Here is a 23993-nt window from a genome sequence, read left to right as displayed (position 1 = left end):
TAAATTAGGTTTACATTTTTAATAGGTTCTACCTGCACATCCTTGATCTTGGGCACCCCTGATTTATAGCCTACACCACAAAACTAAGTAAGAGTTTTGCATTTCACCCCATTGTTCAATTCACAACTCAGTCCACTTAGTAGTAGAAATTTGTCTTGTTTTCTAAATGGAAACAAGGACCATTTTGCATTTCTGTCCAATAAAATATTCAAACAAGTTAAAAGGATAAAGAATGCATTTATTCACACGTTTTCCTTTCCTTCCTATGATTGTGTGTAACAAGGCCCATCAATTCCTCATTCCTCCTCTTGCTCATCGTCCTCCCCAACATTGTCAGCGCCCACCTCTTCATAATCCTTCTCTAGGGCAGACATGTCCTCTCTAGCCTCAGAGAACTCCCCCTCCTCCATCCCCTCACCGACATACCAGTGGACGAAGGCCCTTTTGGCATACATCAGGTCAAACTTGTGGTCGAGGCGAGCCCAGGCCTCAGCAATGGCTGTGGTGTTGCTGAGCATGCACACAGCCCTCTCGACCTTGGCCAGGTCTCCTCCAGGAACCACCGTGGGAGGCTGGTAGTTGATGCCCACCTTGAAGCCTGTGGGGCACCAGTCCACAAACTGGATGCTGCATCGGGTCTTGATTGCAGCAATAGCAGAGTTGACGTCTTTGGGCACCACGTCTCCACGGTACAGCAGACAGCAGGCCATGTATTTACCATGACGGGGATCACACTTCACCATCTGATTGGCTGGCTCAAAGCAGGCGTTGGTGATCTGGGCGACCGACAGCTGCTCATGATACGCCTTCTCGGCAGAGATGACTGGGGCATAGGTGGTCAGAGGGAAGTGGATACGAGGGTAAGGCACCAAGTTGGTCTGGAACTCAGTCAGGTCAACATTCAGGGCTCCGTCAAAGCGAAGGGAGGCGGTGATCGAACACACAATTTGACTGATGAGTCTGTTGAGGTTAGTGTAGGATGGCCTCTCAACATCCAGGTTCCTGCGGCAGATGTCAAAGATGGCCTCGTTGTCCACCATGAAGGCAATATCCGAGTGTTCCAGGGTGGTGTGGGTGGTCAGGATGGAGTTGTAGGGCTCCACTACAGCTGTGGACACCTGGACTTGGACTTCTTCCCATAATCAACAGACAGCCTCTCCATCAGCAGGGAAGCAAAACCAGAGCCGGTGCCACCACCAAAGCTGTGAAAGATGAGAAAGCCTTGGAGGCCAGTGCACTGGTCAGACTGAAAAAAACTATTAAATTAAATTAAAGATGAATTTAAGCAGTTTGCCAAAAAATAAAACTCCAAGTCATCACCAGCTTACGAATTCTGTCCAGGACCAGGTCAATGACCTCCTTGCCGATGGTGTAGTGTCCACAGGCATAGTTATTGGCTGCATCCTCCTTTCCTGTGATCATCTGTTCGGGGTGGAACAGCTGGCGGTACATTCCTTTACGCACTTCATCTGTGAATGGAAAGTTTAAAGGAAATGGTTCAAAATCATTAGTACATTTTTTGTAAATATTTCACCCAAAATATGTATATAAAGCCTTGAATGCATAGATTTGTTTGCCAATATTGGTAGTGTCCATCTGCCATTTTTAATATAGGTTTAGTAGGTTGATTGGTCTCCCATTAACTTCAGTCAAATGTTGGGATCTTCGGGTCAGGGATGCAATAAAAAACAGAATCTCCATTAAATCAATTAAGGCTTTGGCTTAATTGATAGGGGGAAAATACATTTAGTAGTAAAGTTGAAAGGAATTGGTAATGGGTTAACTGACCTATGACAGTGGGTTCCAGGTCAACAAAGCTCTTGACTGAAGAAAGTGTTGAAGGAGTCACCACCTACAATAGTCTTATCACTGGGCATCTGTCCGTCAGGCTGGATGCCATGCTCCAGACAGTACAGCTCCCAGAAGCTATTACCAATCTGCACTCCGGCTTGGCCAACATGGATGGAAATGCATTCCCTCTGCGTAGGAAGAGAGGGAGAGGGAAGAGGGAATGTTATAATTGTAATGTTATGCACAGACTAGTAAGAGACTTAACAGCCCGAGCAAGGGCCTTAGAATTCTGAATTGTAGGCCAGTCAATCCAAGATTTGGCCCAAAGGAAATTGCAATAGTATCATTCAAAGTATTCATTCCTTAGTGTCATCCAAATAACATAAATTGATATTATATACATTTTGGATCATGGTAAATGCAGGGGTTGAACATTGAAAACCTATATAAGGCAAACAGAAAATCAAATTTGAATTAGGTTTTATATTAAGTAGCATGCGACATGTCCAACTAGGGCTTATTCATGATTCTGAACCTATTCCAAGCATTATTTTTGCATAAACTACACTCTTTGGGCTAGAAACGGCCATAGCCCTCTTCACAAATGTGATGGTTATCACATTTGGGCACATCTGGGCAAGTGGCTATGGCCGTGGGAAGACATTTAAAATAGTCTACAGGGCAGGTTACAATGACAATGCATTGTGGAAATCCAGCCTGCAAATTCCAGCAGCTTTATGCCTTTGAAAAGGCGGTGGGACTAATGTTGCAGCCAGGGACAAAAGCATGCAACCAACATGCATGGTTCGAGTTGCTGTAGGTGTAGGGGATCCATACCTCTGCATTTGGTATCCCACCCTTTCTGGTCTGTCATTGTATCCCTTCTAGTCAGACTGAATTTACATGCATTTTGTTTAGGGGAAATTTTGCCTGCCACAATTTAACAACCCAATTAGAAATACATGATTAACATCATTTTAGCTCTGGTGGACCAGAGCTAGGCTAATGTGTAAAAATAGCTGCTCTCAACTCTTGTTGAGTTTGTATTTAGCCATGTCAATTATGGCAGCAATGAAAGGCAGTGAGACTCAGCAGGGACTTACCATTTTTGTCAAGTTGTGTGTAACAAAAAAAACAGCTTTGTTTCTCACTTGAGAAGTTCAAATGTGACTTAACTGACTTCCTTCCTCTATTTATAGGACACTGATTGGCTGGTGAGGTGCTCTGTAGTCATCAGCCTTTGATTGATACCAGAGCCATATAGGGCAGGCCAAATGTGGGTGTACACCGCATTGATAAATGAGGGCCTCACTGCCTTCGGCTGGGTGTAGCTGATCGGTGCTGGTTGGCTGCACCACCACCCAGCCGAAGGCAGGACACTCACTGCCTTCGGCTGATCGGTGCTGGTTGCGCCTCGGTGACGGCTGGAAGCCTGTATGAAAAGGGCAGTGATTTGGCCAATCTGCTCGACCCGCCAACTGAAGAGTGCGTTGGCTTCACCTGATGACCTCTCTTCCAGGCCAAAGCTTTATAGAAATGGATTGGCAGCGGACTGACCTCATGCTTCCTTCTATGCATGAGTGAGGAGTCCAAGCTGCTTCTTTTCACCTGACAGCCCTATTACTCCAAAAAGATTCTATAGAATCTCTACAGAATTTATACCTATCACATACTTATTCTGTTGATACAACCATATTGATACAAATAGTTACTCTCCCCTTTACCTCCCAATGCCGCACATGCATACCCATGTTATTAACAGGAAATAGGTGTACATTGTGGGAGAGAGAGAGAGAGAGGGCCATTGGGCCAAGGGTGGCGGGGGGTTGACTGATGCCTGACGGTCAGTCGGAGCTCGGAGGCCCCCCCCCTGAGGGTGGAGGCCCATTTCAATTGAAACTGGTGAAACATAGCAAAGTGCAAAGGCCTCCTATGATGCCCGTGATAACCCTCCTTGTGCCTAAGGTGCCTACAGCCTACCAGTGTACAGAAGTAATTAAGAATGCTTTTTTTTAGTATGCATTTGTTGAATGTTGTCATACACATTACACACTGATGCAGCGTAGTATTAAACATGATTGATATTATTAATACAATAGCCAATCTATCAGGTTGCTGCAAAAAATAATACAAGGAATACCGGTACCAATCTTAGAGTATATATTAATAATATTATTAATATATACTCTAGTACCAATCCATCCGATTATCCGATATCAATCATGCTCGGCGGAACTACACTGATACTGTTCCAAAACTACCCGGACCATAATGACGAACGGTACAATCACTGCACTTCCGCCGCCTGTGACACCGGAGCGAACTTCTGACAGCTGATCGCCCCCAGTTTGTTTATTTTTCATCATTTCATCGTTAGCCCCTTAGTTACACCATTGATTTTGGACGCCATTCTCTGTCTGAAGTGCCTCTTACGGAGCCCTAGCTGGGGTTGCAGCCAGCGTGAGATTGATTATGGTGTTGTAGGACGGAGCTCTTATCTGTGAGGACAGCAGGTAAAACAAACGCACACAACACAAGTAAAGCGACCAGTGCGACCACAGACACAGCAATACAACACAGTACACTAATAGACGTTTAGCTAAACGTGCTTGTTGACCGACTTGGCAAGTGAAAATTCTTTGTGCACAATGTGCAGTCTTGCAAAGCCAGGAGCATGTAACACAAGTTAATGCACGTACGCCTAAGCCTTCAGGCGTATTTGTTGTTGTCTGCACCTGTCACCGCACTCAGACTAGCTAACGTTAGCCGCCCACACTGTTAGCATGCCGGTAACTTGGGTTAGTTAATAAGCTAATATCGCCTACAAGGCTACAACTATAGCTTCACAGTAAAATCCTCAGTGTTAAAATTACAGAGTGTAAGAGTGTACTAAACTGAACCAAATGGACCCATATGGGACCCAAAAGGGTAAATGGACCCATAAGGGTCCATTTGGTTCTTTTTGTACAATCTCTTACTGACCCCATATGTATTTGGTATACATAAACATTGTTCAAGTTTATTGTAGTAAAGCTGTTTTATTGGCTACTGTAATAATGTCCAGGGACTCCAGGCTAGTTTTGCTACGTTCTGTCCTCACTGGGGCGGGGGCTGCCTGGTGGTGTCAGTAAGCAAAGCAGGGGTACAGGCTGACTGACAGCTGAGGCAGGTGGGGGGGTCGGTGGAACTGACATGTGATATCTTCTCTTACTGCTAGTAACCCAGAGAGTAACTAAATGCATGTACAGTACTGTACTGCATGCACTGACACTGCCAGGGGCTCACACATTAGTCTCTCATGCTTGGCAACTCTTCCGCATTCTTTGAATGCCACAGAGAGTCAGTAATTCTGCCCCATAAGAGAACACGAAGCTGTCTTCTGTTTGTCATTTTCGTTCACGACAATACAGTATATATATATATATATATATATATATATATGTGTGTGGTGTCATGCTGTTGTGCACTTGGTGGTGAGGCACTGTGTGTGTGTGTGTGTGTGTGTGTGTGTGTGTGTTTGTGTGTGTGTGTGTGTGTGTGTGTGTGTGTGTGTGTGTGTGTGTGTGTGTGTGTGTGTGTGTGTGTGTGTGTGTGTGTGTGTGTGTGTGTGTTTGTGTGTGTTTGAGGGGCGATAGCCCCTCCTTATATGTCCAGCTTTTAGTGTATGTGCACAAACTTTGTCCTACACAAACATTAAATCCCATTGACAATGAATGGACCATTTTGAGTCTTCTTGTAAATACAAACATTGAAGACGAAGGTGAGGACGCAAATTCTGATTTGCCGGAATGAGATGGTGTATGATGATAAGATCGCCCCTCACTGCACACGGATGTGATTATTTTTTTAAATATATTTTAGAATTTCCATTTCTGCTAGCTAAGCAGCAAGCTAGATAGTTGACTAATTTGGTTTCCAATAGCAGTCTGTTATTTTCATGACTGCAAAGGCAAAACTGAAGTGAGGGGGAGGTAGGACATCCACTTTGCATCAGCACAAACTTTCTGCACAAATTGACCACTACAATAACCTTAATATTCAGGGCTGCACACAACCTTTTTTTGGTCTAGTCTAGTACTCCGAGGAGCACCTGGAGAAGTTACTTGGTGCTCACAAAATGCGGCGACCCGTCTCGCCGGATGGATAAAAGAGGGATGCATGAATAACTTTAAGCAAAACGATATTTATTCATAAATAAAGATGAATGATGGTGTGTGTTAGTCTGTAGAATCAGTAGTGTAGGTGAGTGGATGTGTGCGAATATAGTGTGATGGTGTTGGATGCAAAACAAAAGAAACAAGTGAAAATTCTAATTACTGCTTTTCTCTTTAGGTAAGCCCATATGATGACCACGGATAATATGGTCTAAAAGTGTGAATATTTCACTACATGCAAGCATAAAGTCTGTTCTTTAAAGTTTAAACACACTGAAATCAACTGAGTGCTCTTTGAGCACTGAATATTCTGTAAACACTGAAACAACTGACTGGTCTTTGAGCACTGAATATTCTGTAAACACTGAAACAACTGACTGGTCTTTGAGCACTGGATATTCTGTAAACACTGAAACAACTGACTGGTCTTTAAACACTGAATGGGGCAGCGGTGGCTGAACGGTTTGCGGAGCAGTCTTGATATCGGAAGGTTGCTTGTTCATATCCCCGGACCGGCACGTTAAAATTACCACAGCTGAAGTGCCCTTGAGCAAGGCATTGAACCCCTACCATGAAATGTTCTATGAGCAGGGCCTGGCTGTAAACAAGTTCTTGAGCTTAGTCCAGTTACCCTGGGTAAATATAGTAACTTTGCTTTGAATATTCTGAACAACTGACTGGTCTTTGAGCACTGAATATTCTGTAAACACTGAAACAATTGACTGCTCTTTGAGCTCAGTTTGCTTAAAGCTACAACCTAAACATTTATGCTACAAGCTGTGCATCATCATCATCATCACTGCTGTCATAACTCAATTTCAACCATGGCAGATGATGATGCAGGCCTACTCCTCTTCCCCTGGTTTGCATCCACAAGTCAACAGCTGGCTTTGGGTCAAAAGTCTCTGATGTCATCTTAGACAGGTGTATGTACATCAGGGATGACAGGCGAGAATCTGACAGGCTGGATCTGTACTTGTTTTTTAGTGCGGAGCTATGTGTGTGGCTGGGTGGGTGCGTCACAGCACAAATAGCATTGTTTCTTTTCACCACCTGTGCGCAACCTAACACACACAAACACACACATATTAACTGTATATATGGTGATTTAGGGTGTGCCAGTACAGTACAGTGACAGTACAGTACAGTAGAGGGTACAGTAGAGGGACCCCCACACTGTAACTGTCATTTCTCAACCGTTTTGGACGCAAGGCGGCTCGCCGGAATCGGGCCGTCAGCCTGGCTGCGTTCCTGTGGGTCAGTACAGTGACAGTACAGTACACTACAGTACAGGGTACAGTAGAGGAACCCCCACACGGTAACTCATTTCTCAACCGTTTCGGACGCGGGACGGCTCGCCGGAATGGGGCCGGCACCCTGGGTGCGTTCCTGTGGGTCTGGAACCCCCCCCCCCACCCCCACACGGAGTTGCTTGCACCACCCACTTCACACGGGTGTGATTTCTTATAATGTTGAGGTGTGAAAATCCTCTCTCACATGCAGCACTGCTCAAGGACAGTATAAGGGACAACACAAGGACTTTCTGAATGTTGGAGTAAGTCTCTGGATTGTTTGTTTTCACTATTTTGACCAAGTCATACACAGAGGAGGCTGCGAAACGTTTTCTTGCTTGCTTTAAAGTAAACTCATCCATTCTCTGAGTGGAGTCTTTGCCAACAGACATGCTGGAGGATGCTACTGTTTGAGCACTGAATATTCTGTAAACACAGTAAACTGACTGGTCTTTGAGCTCTGAATAATCTGTAAACACTGAAACAACTGACTGGTCTTTAAGCACTGAATATTCTGTAAACACTGAAGAAACTGACTGGTAAGCACTGAATATTCTGTAAACACTGAAGAAACTGACTGGTAAGCACTGAATATTCTGTAAACACTGAAGAAACTGACTGCTCTTTGAGCTCAGTTTGCTTAAAGCTACAACCTAAACATTTATGCTACAAGCTGTACACAAGGGAATCCCGATGACCAACTTCTGGCGTAGTTTAGGAATGACGCCGTTGTATACTCCCACATGGACAGCTGTGCACACCGAGACCAACTTCGTCTTCCACTCATCCGCTAAACCAAGTCCATCCACAATGTCCTGTGTCGATCGCTTTGCCCCCAGATGAATTAATCCAAGGAAATCTGAGTTAAACTCTCCATTGCTAGACACCGACACAATGTACACGATCTCCTGCTCCATTTTGTTTATGTCTTCTGATCCGTCAAAGAGCAAACCCCAAAATTCTGCTGCTTTTAACTTTTCACACAGTTCTGAGCTGATTGTGCAATGGTTTGCATGATGTGGGACCCCCCCTTTGCGTGAATGATAGGCACTTCAAGTTCCAACGTTAACTCCAAGCCTCTTGAGCAGCGGAATGTCCTCTTCAAATGAACTCATGGGCCATGCAAGGCCAACAGAAATATATTGCACAGTGCTTGACGTTTGTCCTGCCACCTGTCAAGTGGGCAACTTCGATCCTTATTAATTGTTTCAACTATGTTGACGTGCTCTTTGCTTTTCTTGTGCTTATCAAAAGCTGGGTGACTGAAATTATTTGTCCCTGTATAAAGAAGTGCTTCCCGGCACTTGATTGACAGCGCAGCATACATTTTGATGAGACACTAAATCTGCCCCACAGTCAAAAACTACTCTCAATGATTTCTTACACTCCATGATGTGGGAGGTACCATGTCTTACCATCATTACATTGCAATTGATGTGGGGGTACAATCTCAGCGTATCCCTTGTCAATAACATCACCTAAAAAGCTGTATAGTTTTGCTGATATTTTAAGTCTCTTTTGAACTTACTCTTTATGTTCAGCGATGTTGCAGTTGTTGGTCATAGTGGTGTTCCAAACAGTAATGGCCTTCATTAAGTTGGACTGACCTTTCCATCGTGTCCGTGAATTTCAAGTACTCTCTTGTTTTTAAAGTTTTTCCTTTGTCGACTTTTCATTGAAATTGTATTGTGAGATTAACAGCTCCTCTATTTTGGCAACAGAAATCCTGAGTGCGCTGCTCACTTGCGCTTCCTGTTTCTGATCCGTTTTCTTTTCCTTAAACTGAATGTGAAGGATGCTAGGGTGCTTGCCATTTCACACATTGCACATGAGTCGCCCTGTACAACTAACAGACATGTGTCCTACATTTAAGCATCCGAAGCGGATTCCTTTCGCCGTTGGAAAGGCAATCTTGTCCTTATGTATCTTCTTTTTCAGTTTGTTGCACTCCCCCAATATGGTGTGCTCCTTGGCAAAAGAAAACAGACGTCCTTTGCATTGCCAGGTGCCACACGACTCTCCTGTGGCTGTTCTGGCTCAAGAGCAGCTGCTACTGTAGCAAAACTGCTTCCTTTATACTTCTGAGTTTTGACATTTGAGCTCTTTTTGCCTGTAGCCAGGGAGCCACAGGCCCAAAAGCTCAACAGTTAAGGATTAACCTGTGATGTCATGACATACTTCCTATTTGTGTTTTTTCTATTCACTTGGTCATTAAGGTCCACAGAATGAGAGGTCTGCTCTGCCTGAAACATTGCGAAAAAAGGTTATGGCCAATTTTGTATCCCACACCATAGACAACCAATATAAGGCAACATTTCATCATACATGTGACATGTCAAACGAGGATGTTTGCATGTAGGTTGTACATCTTGTGGTGCCCAGCCCATTGCCTATAAATATTGGAGATTTTAATTTGTTCAGTTGACTTTGATATTTCGTCTCGGATCAAGATGTATGTATGTATTACATTATTGCAAGTCAAATGATAGTCTGCACACAACACAATGCCGTGATAGAAACTTGCTTATTGGCCTTTGTTGTAATTAGAACAGCACTCACTTCCAATCTTTCACCGTAGTCTGAAAGCCTCTTCAGACACCTAAGGGCCGATCCATACTCCTATTTTACCGCTGTTTCGGCGCTGTAGTGCCGAAATGATTTCGGCTTGTGAGAAAATTTCAGTAGCACCGAAGAGCCGACTTTAGGACGGTACCCCCCCCCCCCCCCCCCCCGCACATTGTAGGCTCTACAGAGCCGAACCGACTTTTATTCGGCTCTAAAATAGGAGTATGAATCGGCCCTTAGCCCGTAGCACTTGCCGTAGCACTTGCTCTAGCCTTGACGACCTTGCAGGCTTATGCAAAGGATAGAATATGAAATTTAGATAGCATGTTAGTTATGTATAGACACAGATGCCAGGCAGGCCATTATTGATTTGGCATTCTATAGCATTCTATAGTGTTTATAGTTTCAATGTTTGTATATTCTATTGTTAGATGGATGATAGGTTCTAACTTATGATCCTAGATGACTATTTCTATGCATTTGATGTATTACCTTAATACCTTGTGGTGCTTATTAGTCACTATAAGAGTGTCTTCTATGCCTGAATGTATTGTAAATTGTTTCATTCAAGGTAGCCTGGCAGAAATGCAGCAATTGAAAAAATGCTGTTGGTGCACATAATATCCCAATATCATATATGCACGTGTACAATACATACACTGATGTTTGCTTATTTTGCTGTTATGCACTCTCTCTATTTTGTATTATTGTTAATATTATTCTTACGTATGCTGCTGCATTTTCTGAAGGAAAGAATATGTTTTACTCGTGTACCTGTACACAAGATGTAACAATAAAGCACAGCCTTGAACCTTGTACCTTGAACCTTTAAATAGCAATCAGCTCCTTTGTGTTTAGTGCTATTGGTTTGCCTTTGCTATTAAGCAGACTCTTGCCCTTCAGGCACCAGCCTACTCTGGGACCATTCAAGTTGCTAATGATATAAATTGGAGAAAGAGAGAGAGAGAGAGACTCTAAAAGACACCTTACAGCCTTGCAGTACATTCATCTTTACAACAACTAACTACTGCCTAATTACCATTAGGTTACTTAATCAATATAAACTTGTTTGTTACACAGGCTTAATTAATTAGTGTCAAGGCCATCCATCGACTGTTCAAAGGCACAAAGAACAGCAAAGGAACAGAATCATTGGTCCCCTGTGTTTATCTTTTCAGTGTTTTGGTTAAATCCCCTCTTTTGGACAAGCCAAATTAATACTACTAGCCCTCACCCGTTCTGAATATTATGAACACCAAATTATGTACAGTGTGGGTAATGCGATGTAATAGATCACATTACTGATTGTGAGGGAATTTATGTTTTTTTGTGCTTTGGCATGGCTTTGTAGTTTTCGGTGGTCGTAGGAAGAAGTGACTGTCTCTGTGTTGTTGCGGACGGGGATGGAATGTTGTGTGTGTGTGTGTGTCTCTCACAGCGTGGGGCTGGAGGTGCGGTCACAGTGGTGGGGATGTTGCACGGAAAACTGTGTGCCAATATTAATCTGTTGCCGTCCCAACATGCATTTCAGTGGTGACACTGGTGACACATGATTTCCGGGGAGATGAGTTGTTTTTTACGCAAATTAATTTAATTAAGATGATTGTTAGAATGTTTGGCATGTGTAATGCGGGGCAGATTGAGGGCTGTGTGGTGCTAGGTTCCGTGAGGCTGTCCGTGCGTTGTGAGGAGGCACTTGCGGAAGTGGACACACACACACATACTGCAGTGCTTTAATTTAATAATGATGATTTTACACCTGCATATCATGGACGAAACAAAACTAGCCTGGCATTGACTCATAACGTGAGTCTGATGCCAGGCTAAATTGAAACAGCCAATTAACCCCAAATTCGATTAACAGGTTTCTATAGACCCCACACAGCACGATTCCATGTGTCAATTTTAACATACAAGACTGAGATTGATTTGATTTAATATAAGAATATACACTGTTATAGTTCTTCTTTTTCCCCCACATTGAAGCATTTAGGATCCTTTTATATGGCAGTGGTTTTCAACCAGTGGTCCTTGAGCTAAATGATGTAGTTGTAGTACAGCGGCTAACAGCCATATTGTGAGAGAACCTTTCACTTGGTGATACAAGCGTGAAATTTGGCATGAACATGCCTCTGGGTCACCTCTTTAACTTTTTTAACCGAGCCATCCAAGAATCCAATATGGCGGTGCTATTTCAAGATGGCCGCCACATCTAAATGTTAGCCTATGTCTACATTTCTTACACATTTTAGGAAAAAATTCACCATTATAGATAGATAGATAGATAGATAGATTTTTTTTATTTTTTTTATATATATTTTTTATATATTTTTTTTATTCTTTATATTCTATTTTTATTTTTTTGTCATTATTTTTAGTTTTCATACTGACATTTTCTAATGCTAATTAGCATGTTAGCATTATCATGTTAGCATGCTATGTTAGCATGCTAGCATATTACCATGTTAGCATTATTATGTTAGCATTAGCATGCTACCATGTTAGCATTAACTTAGCATTAGCATGCTACCATTTTCAGTATGAAAACTAAAAATAACAAAAAAAGAAAAAGATAATATAAAGAATATAAAAATAAATAAAAATAATAATCTATCTATCTATCTATAATGGTGACATTTTTCCTAAAATTTGTAAGAAATGTAGACATAGGCTAACAATTAGATGTGGCGGCCATCTTGAAATAGCACCGCCATATTGGATTCTTGGATGGCTCGGTTAAAAAAGTTAAAGAGTTGACCCAAAGGAAGGTTCATGACAAATGTCACGCTTGTATCACCAAGCGAACAACCGTTCCAATGATCTGCTATATTGCACGAATTTTGTGTGCGTGTGTACATCTGTAATCCACGTAACTCGAGAACCGTTCGCCCCACCGACTTCAAATTCGACACACACGTTCCACACACCCACAGGGAGTGCAGTGCCCGGTCTCGAATCGGCCGCACCCATGGTTGTCCAGAACCGCCACAAAAGGCCTTTTTTATTTGGCGGCCATCTTGAAAAATTACCGCCATATTGGATTTTTCGTTGGCTCTGTTAAAAAAGTTAGAGGTGACCCAGAGGCATGTTCATGCCAAATTTCACGCTTGTATCACCAAGTGAAAGATCGTTCCTATTATCTGCTGTACTATTGGTGGTGAACCAAATGGACTCATATTAGATCTTTTACTCTTGAGAGCGTAAAATGAAATAAATGTTACGCTCTGCATTACTGTACGCATCTGCATGACTTAATTTACAAGAAGTCTACATAATTAGAGAATGTAGAAGAATTGTCATTTTGATCAATGTTTGCCTGTTATCTCTCCTACAGTATGATACTAATATCAATACATTTATTGATATTTATTTTATTGTATCTTATCCAATGACAAGAAAATATTCTAAGTTTTCGGTCTGAGAGGCTAAATCTCATCAAATGGTGCTCCGTGGCTCAAGTGCCAAATAAATAATGGACCTTGATATGAAAAGGCTTATAAACCACTATTTTATGGTGTTTGTGATTAACAGGAATTTGATTGTTGGTGTGCGCCACAGCAGGGTGCAGTGCGGGGCAGAACACAGCAGTGGAGTCATGCTGACGTTGGCCAGTAAACTGAAGAGAGAAGACGGAGGGAAGACAGGCCGCGTCCCCGGACCGTCTGACTCAACCCACAGAATCTCTGTTAGGGACCGCCTCCTCACCAAAGGTCTGTGGAACAAACCATTTGCTAATTAGTATTGTTACAGTTTATCGCATCAGAATGTGATAAAGTACGATGTTGGGAGTTTAAGCAAACATTAATTTGAGCTCCCGGTTACCATATCAATGGTTCTATAGCTAGATCACGACTGTGACTCTGGCTCGAAAATGGCCGATTATTACTTCCGGGTCATGCGGATAGGAAACGGCTCTTTTTCTCAAAAAATTCTGTGTATTCTGATGGCACTGGCCACAGATCGCTGCCTATGGTAACGGGAGGGAACTTAAATATCTGCAACTTTCGTGAAGAAATATACCAATAAATAATTATCATGATGAGACAATAACATGACAACGCCTGCCCTGCAATGCCAATTGGTACTTTGTTGTACTGCACATATCAGTGCTTCTTTTTAAATGCTGATTGATTGATTGAAATATTTATTAACAGTTTGCAGAATTACAGTACATTTCAAGCACAACTCAATACAAAGACTGTTAACTGTGAGTGGACGACCCAATAAAGCATTACACTTGTTTACAAGAGGGTCCACCTTGTTCAATTCATCAAAACATTTAGAGAGAGAGAGAGAGAGAGAGAGAGATAATGTAACTGTCATTTCTCTACCGTTTCGGACGCGGGTTCCTGTGGACCCCACACGGAGTTGCACCACTCAGTTCACACGGGTGTGATTTTATTTTCTTCTAGTGGGTGCATTTTGAGTCTTTGTCAGTGGGAATGAGGTGCACTGGGTTTGCAACTCACACAAAGGATGGTGGCATTTTGATAAGCATTGGCCACATTTCCAAAACTCAATACCTGGTAGCATGCTTAACTCCTTGGAAGCCATGTCTGAGATCTAGAGATTCATGTTATAATGCACAGGTAGCCAGGAACGAGATCCAGATATTTGATAAATTAGCCTTAATCTAGAGTTTTAAAAACTATTATTTACCTTATTTTAGCTAGTCAACGGAGTCCATGTAAGAAACAGCCAAAATCCCCGCATGCACGCGCGCACGCCGTCCTTAGTGACATTATGGCTCATAATGAGATGAAGTACCATGATCGGAGCCTAAGAAAACATTAATTCGAGAGCCGCTCTTATTTGCTCATGTTGCACATTTAGCTGGCACTACCACCTATGGGAACGGGTGTCAAAAGAGTAAAAAAAGAAAAGAAAACACTATTGTAATTCTGAATACTTACGGTTCAGCTTCCAGCTCAAAGACATATGTTCCCAAAGTGAACATTGGAGTGCTATTGGATTCGGTATCGGTGGCGGAAAGTGTGCCAGTCTTTGCCATTCTGATACCACATGTGTAATTAGTGACGAAATCACATACGGTACATGTGTATGTGTTTGTGTGTGTTGGTGTGCACCTATCCACATCTCTCTACATCCTCCTCGCACTCTCTTTTTCACTTCATTCTCTTGTCTTTTCTCTTCACAGAAGTTGCCGAACTTGAAGCCAACCTCCCTAGTAAGTAATAAACTTTAGGTCATTTCATTTACCATTCCTTTGTTTAGGATAATGGTATTTTATTCCATAGTTCGCACTAAGAAAGTGCTCAACACCAGATTTTTTAAAGTCATTCAGGTTGTCTCAGCCTCCAGCTTGTAGGTGTCTAAGGCAGGGGTTCTAAACCTGTGGGTCGGGGTCGCCAAATTACTTCGGGGGGGGGGTCACCAGATTATTTTCTGCAAGCAGGGAGAGTATGGGAACTCTCAGGCAGAGATGATGTACTCCGGTCCAATTCTGGCCGGAGCGATATGCGGCTGTATGAGGCCGCTAGAGGCGAGATCAACACGAGACTTATGACATATAGCGCAAATGTAAACACAACCTAACAAGACTACAACTCGAAATTATTATGGAGATATCAAATGTTTGTCCCGCTGCTTCCGGGTTCATCGTTTCTGCTTGAGAGATCCCAGATGCAGGCAGGAGGAGGGAACTGGTGAACTCAAATAGGTTGAGAACCCCTGGTCTAAGGAGTGAGCACAGCATGCGTCTATCATTGCTTTTGTTGAACTCCGTACAGGCAGATTACTTTACTTGCAGCTTTTAGTTCACTTGAGCACCCCCCCCCCCCCCCCACCGCGATTAGATCTTAGCAGTGTGCGAGCTGTTGAGGACATGATTGATTCATCTATTAGGAAACCATTCAACAGGCTACAACACAGTAGATGGATTATGTTCATTATTTTGCACAGATTAAAGGTCCCTTAAAGCCCTTAAATCCAAATCAATTTTTAACACCTGTTCTGAAAAATGAAAAAGCTTTGAAAGGTGGGGGGATGTATACACTTGGATGTAATGTACCAGAAGAGCAGTTGGACCTCAAGTTCCTTAAAACTGTATTCTGAACTTTATGCCAACACCAAGTTTGTTTAACTTGGGGTTAGATTCTTCATTATGTCAAATGCTTACCTAAATTGTGTGAATACTTTTACACACATTCACTGAGTTTTGTTAATGAATTAGAATACCACAGAAATTTCACTCTCAAATCCAAAATATAATGCATTCTTTTCAGTGACTATAAAAGTCAAAAGGGGGCCAGGAACGCTGTAGCGTGATGATCAGGCACTGGGAACAGTGGGAAGAGGAGTGCACCAGCACGCAGTGGTGGAAAAAGTACTCGCAGTACTTTACTTAAGTAAAAGTATCAATAATGCAGTATTGAAATACTCTGGAAAAGTCTGGAATTCAACATGTAGGCCTACTTTAGTAAAAGTACAAGTATTGCCATCAAAATGTACTTAAACTTAAAGTATCAAAAGTAAAAGTAGGCTATAGAAAATGACTGAATATTGATAATACTCCGTACCATTGGAGTAGAAATACCTCAAATTTGTATTTAAGTAAATGTACTTAGTTACTTTACACCACTGCTAGCACATCTTTAGCATAAAACGATGCCAGCTCAAAAGCTGCGCTGTTCTCAGTGGATGCGGCGTCTAACTAAAGGAGAAATCAATTACTCTGAAGTTCCATTCAACTGTAGAGTGAGTTGCTCCAGCTGAGGTCCCTCCTCAATGCTCAATCCATAACTCACACTGGCTCCAATCTCCTCAATGTCAAAGTGACTGATTTTATTCCTGTAACCCCCTCACGCTTAGATATACCGCAGGGTACAATTGCCTGACCAGGGATCAGCCTTAATTCCCTCTTCAATTACCGTAATAGTTCAGGCAGCTATTTCTAAGCATGACCTCAGTTCATCACATTATCCTTCTTTGTTTTCATTTAGACATGCTCAAGATAAACACTGCTAAATAGGGCTGAATGATTTTTCCCTGCGGCTTGTCATTTTTCAGCTGTAATACTCCAATTTGAACACCAGGGGGTAACATGGTGCCATTTGGGATCTCACCGATGAAGTCATTCAGCAGAGCTGGCTGCACGCAGCAGTCTAACATGAGCACAAACAAAAAACAAATACTGTACTGTACAAACAATCCGAACATAATGAGATGCAAATCAAATCAAACTTTATTTATAAAGCACGTTTTAAAACAACCAAGGTTGACCAAAGTAAATAGATAATGAAAGTATAGTATAGTGGTGATACAAATGCAAGTGATAGTGCTTCTTCTAATGCAGTACATACTCAATACCAATAATATCTTATAATAAATAAGACACACAGGACTGTCTTATTTTTTATTTTTTATAGTATATTGATTTATTGATTTGTTGTTGTTATACTATTAACCACCACTTTTGTTTTGTCATTTTCTTTGGTCAGGTACATGTAAAGCCAGCTTCCCAGATGAAGACAAACTCCATCATTTTCAGCTGGCAGTGTCCCCAGGTAAGAACAAGACAACACACAACATGCCTCTGGTTCTTCCCAGCACAGTTGTAGCATATTATTGTAAGGGAAATGTACTTTAATTGACAGCCCTGATGCTGCAGTCCTGATCCATTTCAATGTGAGTGCACTACTGTCATTGATGATGTATAATTTCATTATAAGTGACGCAAAACAATTCCTGTGCTTTCATATATATATATATATATACACACACACACACACCCAGGTCTAAACCGAGACCGTCTCTGCTACAGTTTACCTCTTGCCCTTGTTCTACAAAGAATAAGTTGTCTGTCCAGTGTCTTCATGTGTAAAGAGTAAGAAAGTACTGCCGCAGCAGACAACCCTCAGCACTCCAGGTTAGAATAAAGTCCTTACGGTGCAAGGCAATGTATACGTTGAAATGAAGAAAATGCCAGCACTCATTGTATGTCCTTTTTATCTGAATTTATTTACCAGTCAAGTCAGTCAAAAACAAAGTTATTATCTACCATCCCCAACCATAATTTTGTAGTCAGCATTTTTCCTCACTTGTTTGCGATGGCTCAGCAGTGTTCTTTTGTCCCTGGTAGTGTAAGCGGTAAGCTGTAAGCTGTCCTGTTACACAGCTCTGCTCCAGTCCATGATGGAACCCTCATTTTTAAGAATCTTTCTTCTAGGCAAAGTGTGTGTGTGTGTGTGTGTGTGTGTGTGTGTGTGTGTGTGTGTGTGTATGCTATGCTTGTGTGTGTAAAGAGAGAGCTAGTGGTGGTAACGGTGTGTGTGTGTGTTGTATGTCATTTGTGTATGCTATGCTTGTGTTCTTTTCCCCCAGAAAATATTTTCTGGGGGAAAACCTCACTTATTGGTGGTCTTGCCTTCTCTGCATTTAGGTCCAATCTGCTTGTTCAGCAGTGTGCCAAGAGATCCCACCTAACTAAGCTATACCTGTCGGATACCGTATAGACCTGAAATGCGTGCCTCTCTTTCTCTCTCTCAGCTGTTTTGGCCACCCTCTGTAGGGCCGGAGGGTTAGGTTTTTATTTAATTTGTTTATAATCACAACATAGTCTACGAACTGTCCAAGCCAGGCTCAATATTGCATGTCACCTACCCACATAGTTTGAATTATGGTCTGTCCTTCAAGAACAAATGTAGCTCATCCTGCTGTTGTATTTGAGCAGTGCTTCATAAAGCTTTGTTCTTCTTTGTGAAATGAATTGAACCTTGATTGGCCCACCAAAACCGAGCTATGCTGCCTTTGTACATTTTCATTCACTCTCTTTCTCTCTGATCTACAGTAAACCTCCCGGTGAAAAAATGCTGAATTTGTGTTTATTATGCCAATTAACCAATAAGCCGATAAGCGTATTTGGGTATTTATTAATATATGGCTAACCATTGGCATACCTACTAGCAATGGTAATCCTGCAAAGCGGTCTTTTTCTTACAGCTACATCTGTAAGTAGCTTGCTGCTCCATCCTCCAGAACTAATTTATTTACCTTCACAAAATGCAGAGTTGAGAATGACCAAAGTTTGTTACGAGGTCCCTTTGTAAAACAGCTGTTCATATTGCTCAGTTTTCCTGCTAATCTCAAAATATATCAGCATCGTGCTTCAGATATTGAACACAAAACAAACAAATACATAAACAAACAAACAAATAAACACAGCCTGGACAGCATTTGTTTTCATAAAGTCCATATAAGTTTGAGAAGCTCAGTCCCACATTAGCATGATATTCTTGAAATTCAGTATAGCTAGCTGCTTGTTTAACTACTTAAACCCTGTAAACCTTTTGTTGACCTGGTTTCCCCCCAGGCCTCTATTTCTGTTAGTATTTGTAGATCTGCTATTTTTGGGTTCATGTTTTAGGGTTCATGTTGTTAAAGAGACACTTCACCCCTTTTGCAACCAGATCTTATTTTAATGATGTTTGGGAGACAAGAAACACTTTCCTGAGTTTGTATGTGGTTAATATGTGTAAGACAGCCCTCCCCTCGTCACAAGGAGGAGCAGTGCACCAAAGCATTATGGGAATCTTAGTCCAGGAAGTGAGTCCACTATTTCAAAGGAAGTAAGTGAGCCCATTGTCCATGACATCATGGACACTTCCCTTTAAGAATTATGTATGATTGTATGTATTTGCCAAATGTAGAACAGAGTGCAATGACAGAACCACAGTGATTAAACACATGGTTATTCCTTTACATTATCTATTATTTACACAAATAAATAAATTAATATATACATAAGTGAAATGGATGTTTTAATGCCAAGTATCATAATAACGGTCTGGCCAACTTGTTGAAGTGTTTCTAGGACCTCTCCAGTGCTGCTATGTGGTGCGCAGTACGCAGTTCATTACTTTAAAGTATCTCTTAAAGTAGCTCTCTGCTGTTTGTCATTCTAGAACTCACTCCTTGGTGATCTTTTTCCACTAAGTGCTCATTTATATTCATTGGCTCAGTCTCTCAATTGTTCTTCTCTTCTTTCATGGAGAAAGAACTTTAGGCTGTGTTTTCCATAATTTCTTCTCATGTCTCATCTTCTGCACAAAATGCTCCTGAGCAGGAGGTCAAGTGACCCCAATTTGATCCCACTGCAAGTGGATGCGAGGAGGATGCTAAGAAGAATTGGATATCACTTTAGATACAAAAACCTCTTTGTTTGTCTTAAATCACAGGGTATATAGGGATGCACCAAATGGTACAATCTTGACCAAAACCAAATCCCGAATCTAGGAAACAATAAGATTAATACCAGTTTTTGTACCATTGCTGTCATGGCCTTACCTTTGGTGTAGAGTTACATGATAATGGCAAAAGACATTTTGATCACAACAAAACCGGTAACCCAAATCTACCAAACCGAATACCGATTTCTTTGCCACTATTCGGCAGAATGATTTTGGTGGCCGAATATTCGGTACATCACTAGTATATATCCTACTATTCAATCGGTGTCTGTCCGCCTACCACCTGCTCAACGATGGCAGATGGATGAAGTTGTGTCCTTACTTTTGAAACTACAGAATATTGAGAGTACCATAACCATGTGACATGAGCCCTATATACTTAGTTATATGCCGAATAGGGAAAATAGATAGCACACCGCAATGCATTGTGAGCATTTTGATCGACTATTATCGCTAAAGTTTCACTTATGGCCAGATTGTCAGGTTAAAAGTAGCTAAAACAGATAAACAGAACTTAAGGAAAGGAAGTTCAGGCAGAACTTGGGAGTTTTTAATTTGACTTAATTCAACTCCTCAGGAATGTGCCAGGAGAAGTGTGAAAATGATTAAGTCATGAATAAAAAATAATAAAAATCTACAATTGCTCCAAAACGGGTATATTTCTAGGTGCAATTTCTTTTGAGAAAGAACAGTATTTTCCCCTGCCTACTCGGCCAGAAAATAGACCACTGTCTCAGCAGGAAGGATGCATTTAAAAGTGATGCAATTAATTGAATTATGCCTCCACAGGACCATTTGTCTACAAAGATATTTGTTTTAAATCAGCATCCAAATATATAATTGTCTAAACTGTCACATGTCTGTTTGACTGTATGGTGGTGTGGCCCCGGCATATATGCGAGATTGAGAGTGCAATTTGCACTTTAAAGCCAGCAACGCACTTCAAACAAAGTCAAACCTTTCTCAGCTGACAAAAACAGAACTATAGGTCTCTCTGACTAAGGACTAAATTATTTTATATTCAAAATGGCCCGCTTTGAGTGTTTTTTTTGGGGCATTTATGCCTTTATTGATTATTTATAGTATACAGTACAGTGTAAGATAGACAGGAAACGGGGAGAATAGATGGGAAAAGACACGCAGCAAAGGTCCCAGCACTGGGATTCAAACACGTGACACACTGTCAGGCTGCATTAGAGTCTATGATGTGGTATGCGCCTGGGCCACTAAGCCAGCGGGTGCCCCGGAATGGTGATTTTGTTTTTATCACTCTCCGATGTATTTTAACAGATTTGTCTTGAATATTTAGTTATTTTTCTGGTAAAAGGCACAATGGGCAAAGTGTGTGCCATCTCTCTCCATGAATTGCCATTCGGTTGTGTTTATTGTCCCTTAGAGACACATTACAAAGGTTTGTACTTCCTTCTTCAACACTGTCCAGTGTCCATGGTTCGTTGCCAGTAGATTGCCGAGATAAAACATGAGCACATTGAATTTGTTACCAATCACACACAGCGTCCACATTGTTGTATCAGTGAGGATGTCCGGTTTGTTGGTCGGTGCAAGAACTGCTGAAGCAAACTTCTCTGCAATGACCTCGCTGAACTTTGTCTCTGTAAGGAGTACAGTATGCTGCAACCTTTAACAGTCCGGCTCACAGCTTTTGTGGGGAAATAATCTATACAGAAAAGCAGAGCTCAGCGATTATATACAGACGAGTCAAGTTGGTGTTATGGAGATTGAGCCCTGTGGGAGAGAATAACTCAATAATTTAAAACCTGAGACTCCCAACATAGACGCTACTCCTCTCTCACGCCCGGGGGTTATGGAAATTGTTTTTTAATGGTTCTCTTCAATGGTTCTCTGTGTTATTGGAAGACATTAAAGAACATCAAACTGTTTCTTCCTTCCTTGGAGTTCACTCCTTCTGCTTCTCTACTTCCTTCTATGCCTCCAGTCCGGTCTCTTCCTCTAAAAATCTCAGAATGTTGGAGGCACCGCTCAAAAATGAAAATGAGGCAGAGTTTTATGAGTACATGGCTTGCACGTGTGCTTCTGCAGAGGGAGTTGCATAAGGTTGATCATATGTTCGCTAAGAGTTCCCTCTAGTGGAAACACTGACTGGACGCAAGTTCCTGGCAGGATTAGCCATTGAATAAAATGGTTGTAATATACGTTATTGGCTGGGAATGAGGAAAGAGTTTGACTGCTTGGTGATGCAAGGGGTTTCACCAAGCAAAGAACTTAACAGCCTACTGACAATATGATTGTATTTTGTTCATCCATGCTAAACTGGAAGACATCTTCTGTTTAATTCAATCCACGTTTATCATAGCCCCTCAGCATGAATCTAATCTGTTCATCTCAACCGCTTGAGTTCCCTCAGGGTCTGGCTGGAGAAAGTCACGGCGTTAAGGCTGGCGGCAGAAGATTTGACAGCGTTTTATGAAATGGGGCAAAATTAAGAAACGCAGTAAAAAGTGTAGCCTGTAGTTAGGTGTCATCATTTTTAGGGTGAGGTTACAGGCGGGAGGGTGAGAGCCTATTCCAAACTTTCAAGAGAGAGAGAACATATGGTGCATCACCCACATAATAACCCAGGGACGGGGAGAGAGCATCAATAAGTGTGTGTGTGTGTGTGTGTGTGTGTGTGTGTGTGTGTGTGTGTGTGTGTGTGTGTGTGTGTGTGTGTGTGTGTGTGTGTGTGTGTGTGTGTGTGTGTGTGTGTGTGTGTGAAAGATACAACAACTAGCAGTCCATGTTCAGGCACTGTTGTTGCTAAAATGATCTTTTAAAGGTGAGGTTTCTTAACACCAAAGGGAAACGAGCAGGAACACCTTTAGAGCACAGTGAGACTTCATCCAACCCAGAAATATTCTTACTACGTCTGTTGATGAACATCTCCTTTTAGTTTCCAAATATTCCATACAAGTTGTATTTTTTCCGGGTGCAGTACTTAGTTTAGACAGTATTTGGTTTAGACATTGTCGGTTGGGTTAAATTAGCATTTAACTGACTGAAGCCATCAAGACATCAGACATCACAGCCTGCTAAGCGCCAGAAAAGGTTGGCATTTTGTTACAGACTCAATAGTCAACCGTATAGTCAATAGTAAGCCGTCATTAAACTGTCATGGCTGAGGAAAACATTTCGCATTTTACTTTCAAACTGACTATGTTGATAGGCATTCTACTGACTCTTAATCACCATTATGTCATCAGGTGAATTGATCTTAAAAAAAAATAGAGAAGCGAGAGGGCTTTTGGACTGGTCGATAATCGTTAATAGGACCCGAAATTGATTATTAAAGGGATTGTGTTGTGTTGTGTTATATGTGTAAACCCGACCCTGCTGCTTAGATAGATGTATTATGTTTCTGCTGAGTCAACACCACCCTATTAATTATAGATGATAAAATGTCTGGGAAAACGGAATTGTGTGTGTGTGTGTGTGTGTGTGTGTGTGTGTGTGTGTGTGTGTGTGTGTGTGTGTGTGTGTGTGTGTGTTACACTTGTGCAAGCATACAGTACAGTAGGTGTGTTTGCACCCTGTCGAAGCTGTCTTGTGTCCTTTCATTTGTAGGTTCCTGTGTACAGGTGCAGCTGGTGCACCCCTGAGGTCAGCGCACACAATAGAACATTGCACTATTGTGTTAATCAGAAGTGTCTGGGAGAGATTACATTTAATATTAGTTCTGTGAAAAAGGTCATTGGGAACAGACAGGAGGAGAGAAAATGAGAATAGAACTTGCCACAGTAAATGAGTAATATGACGATCTCCTGTAATCAAACTAGTTACATTTCAGTTAATCAAGTTTGACTTGTTGCCTAAGGTATTATTAATATGTTTACATCAGCATCAGTCAAACAGAGCAGGTAGAGAACTATATACTGTATGCTTAAATGTATGCTTAAGACTTATCTTTTAAAGATAAGGTTTCTCAACATAACAATCACAGAAATATACATGCAGTAAATACGCAG

General features: G+C 41.7%; 1 protein-coding gene and 1 pseudogene across 3 annotated transcripts in view; one reads left to right on the top strand and one right to left on the bottom strand.

Moving 5' to 3' along the window:
- Positions 1 to 296: 296 nt before the first annotated feature.
- Positions 297 to 1892, bottom strand: LOC310866946 (tubulin alpha chain-like; annotated as a pseudogene). The gene is made up of 3 exons: positions 1789 to 1892; positions 1321 to 1469; positions 297 to 1246 (listed from the first exon to the last, which is right to left on the bottom strand). The product of its transcript is annotated as a tubulin alpha chain-like (transcript).
- Positions 1893 to 4096: 2204 nt separating this feature from the next.
- ube2f (ubiquitin-conjugating enzyme E2F (putative)) overlaps positions 4097 to 23993 on the top strand; it is a 56541-nt gene continuing 36644 nt past the window's right edge. The window contains exons 1-4 of one of the 2 annotated variants that reach the window (XM_083777202.1): positions 4097 to 4304; positions 13361 to 13512; positions 14961 to 14990; positions 17263 to 17328. In XM_083777202.1, the coding sequence (XP_083633328.1) occupies positions 13398 to 13512; positions 14961 to 14990; positions 17263 to 17328 (211 nt within the window). In that variant the 5' untranslated portion in view covers positions 4097 to 4304; positions 13361 to 13397. Of the gene's footprint in view, positions 4305 to 13333; positions 13513 to 14960; positions 14991 to 17262; positions 17329 to 23993 lie in introns of both variants that reach the window. The other variant, XM_083777201.1, reaches the window with a different exon arrangement.

This window comes from Protomyctophum parallelum (assembly GCF_964188405.1).
Source record: "Protomyctophum parallelum genome assembly, chromosome: 11".
Classification (NCBI taxonomy): Eukaryota; Metazoa; Chordata; class Actinopteri; order Myctophiformes; family Myctophidae; genus Protomyctophum; species Protomyctophum parallelum.
Note: the sequence above shows the minus strand (reverse complement) of the source record. Positions and strands in the feature narration are given on the sequence as shown.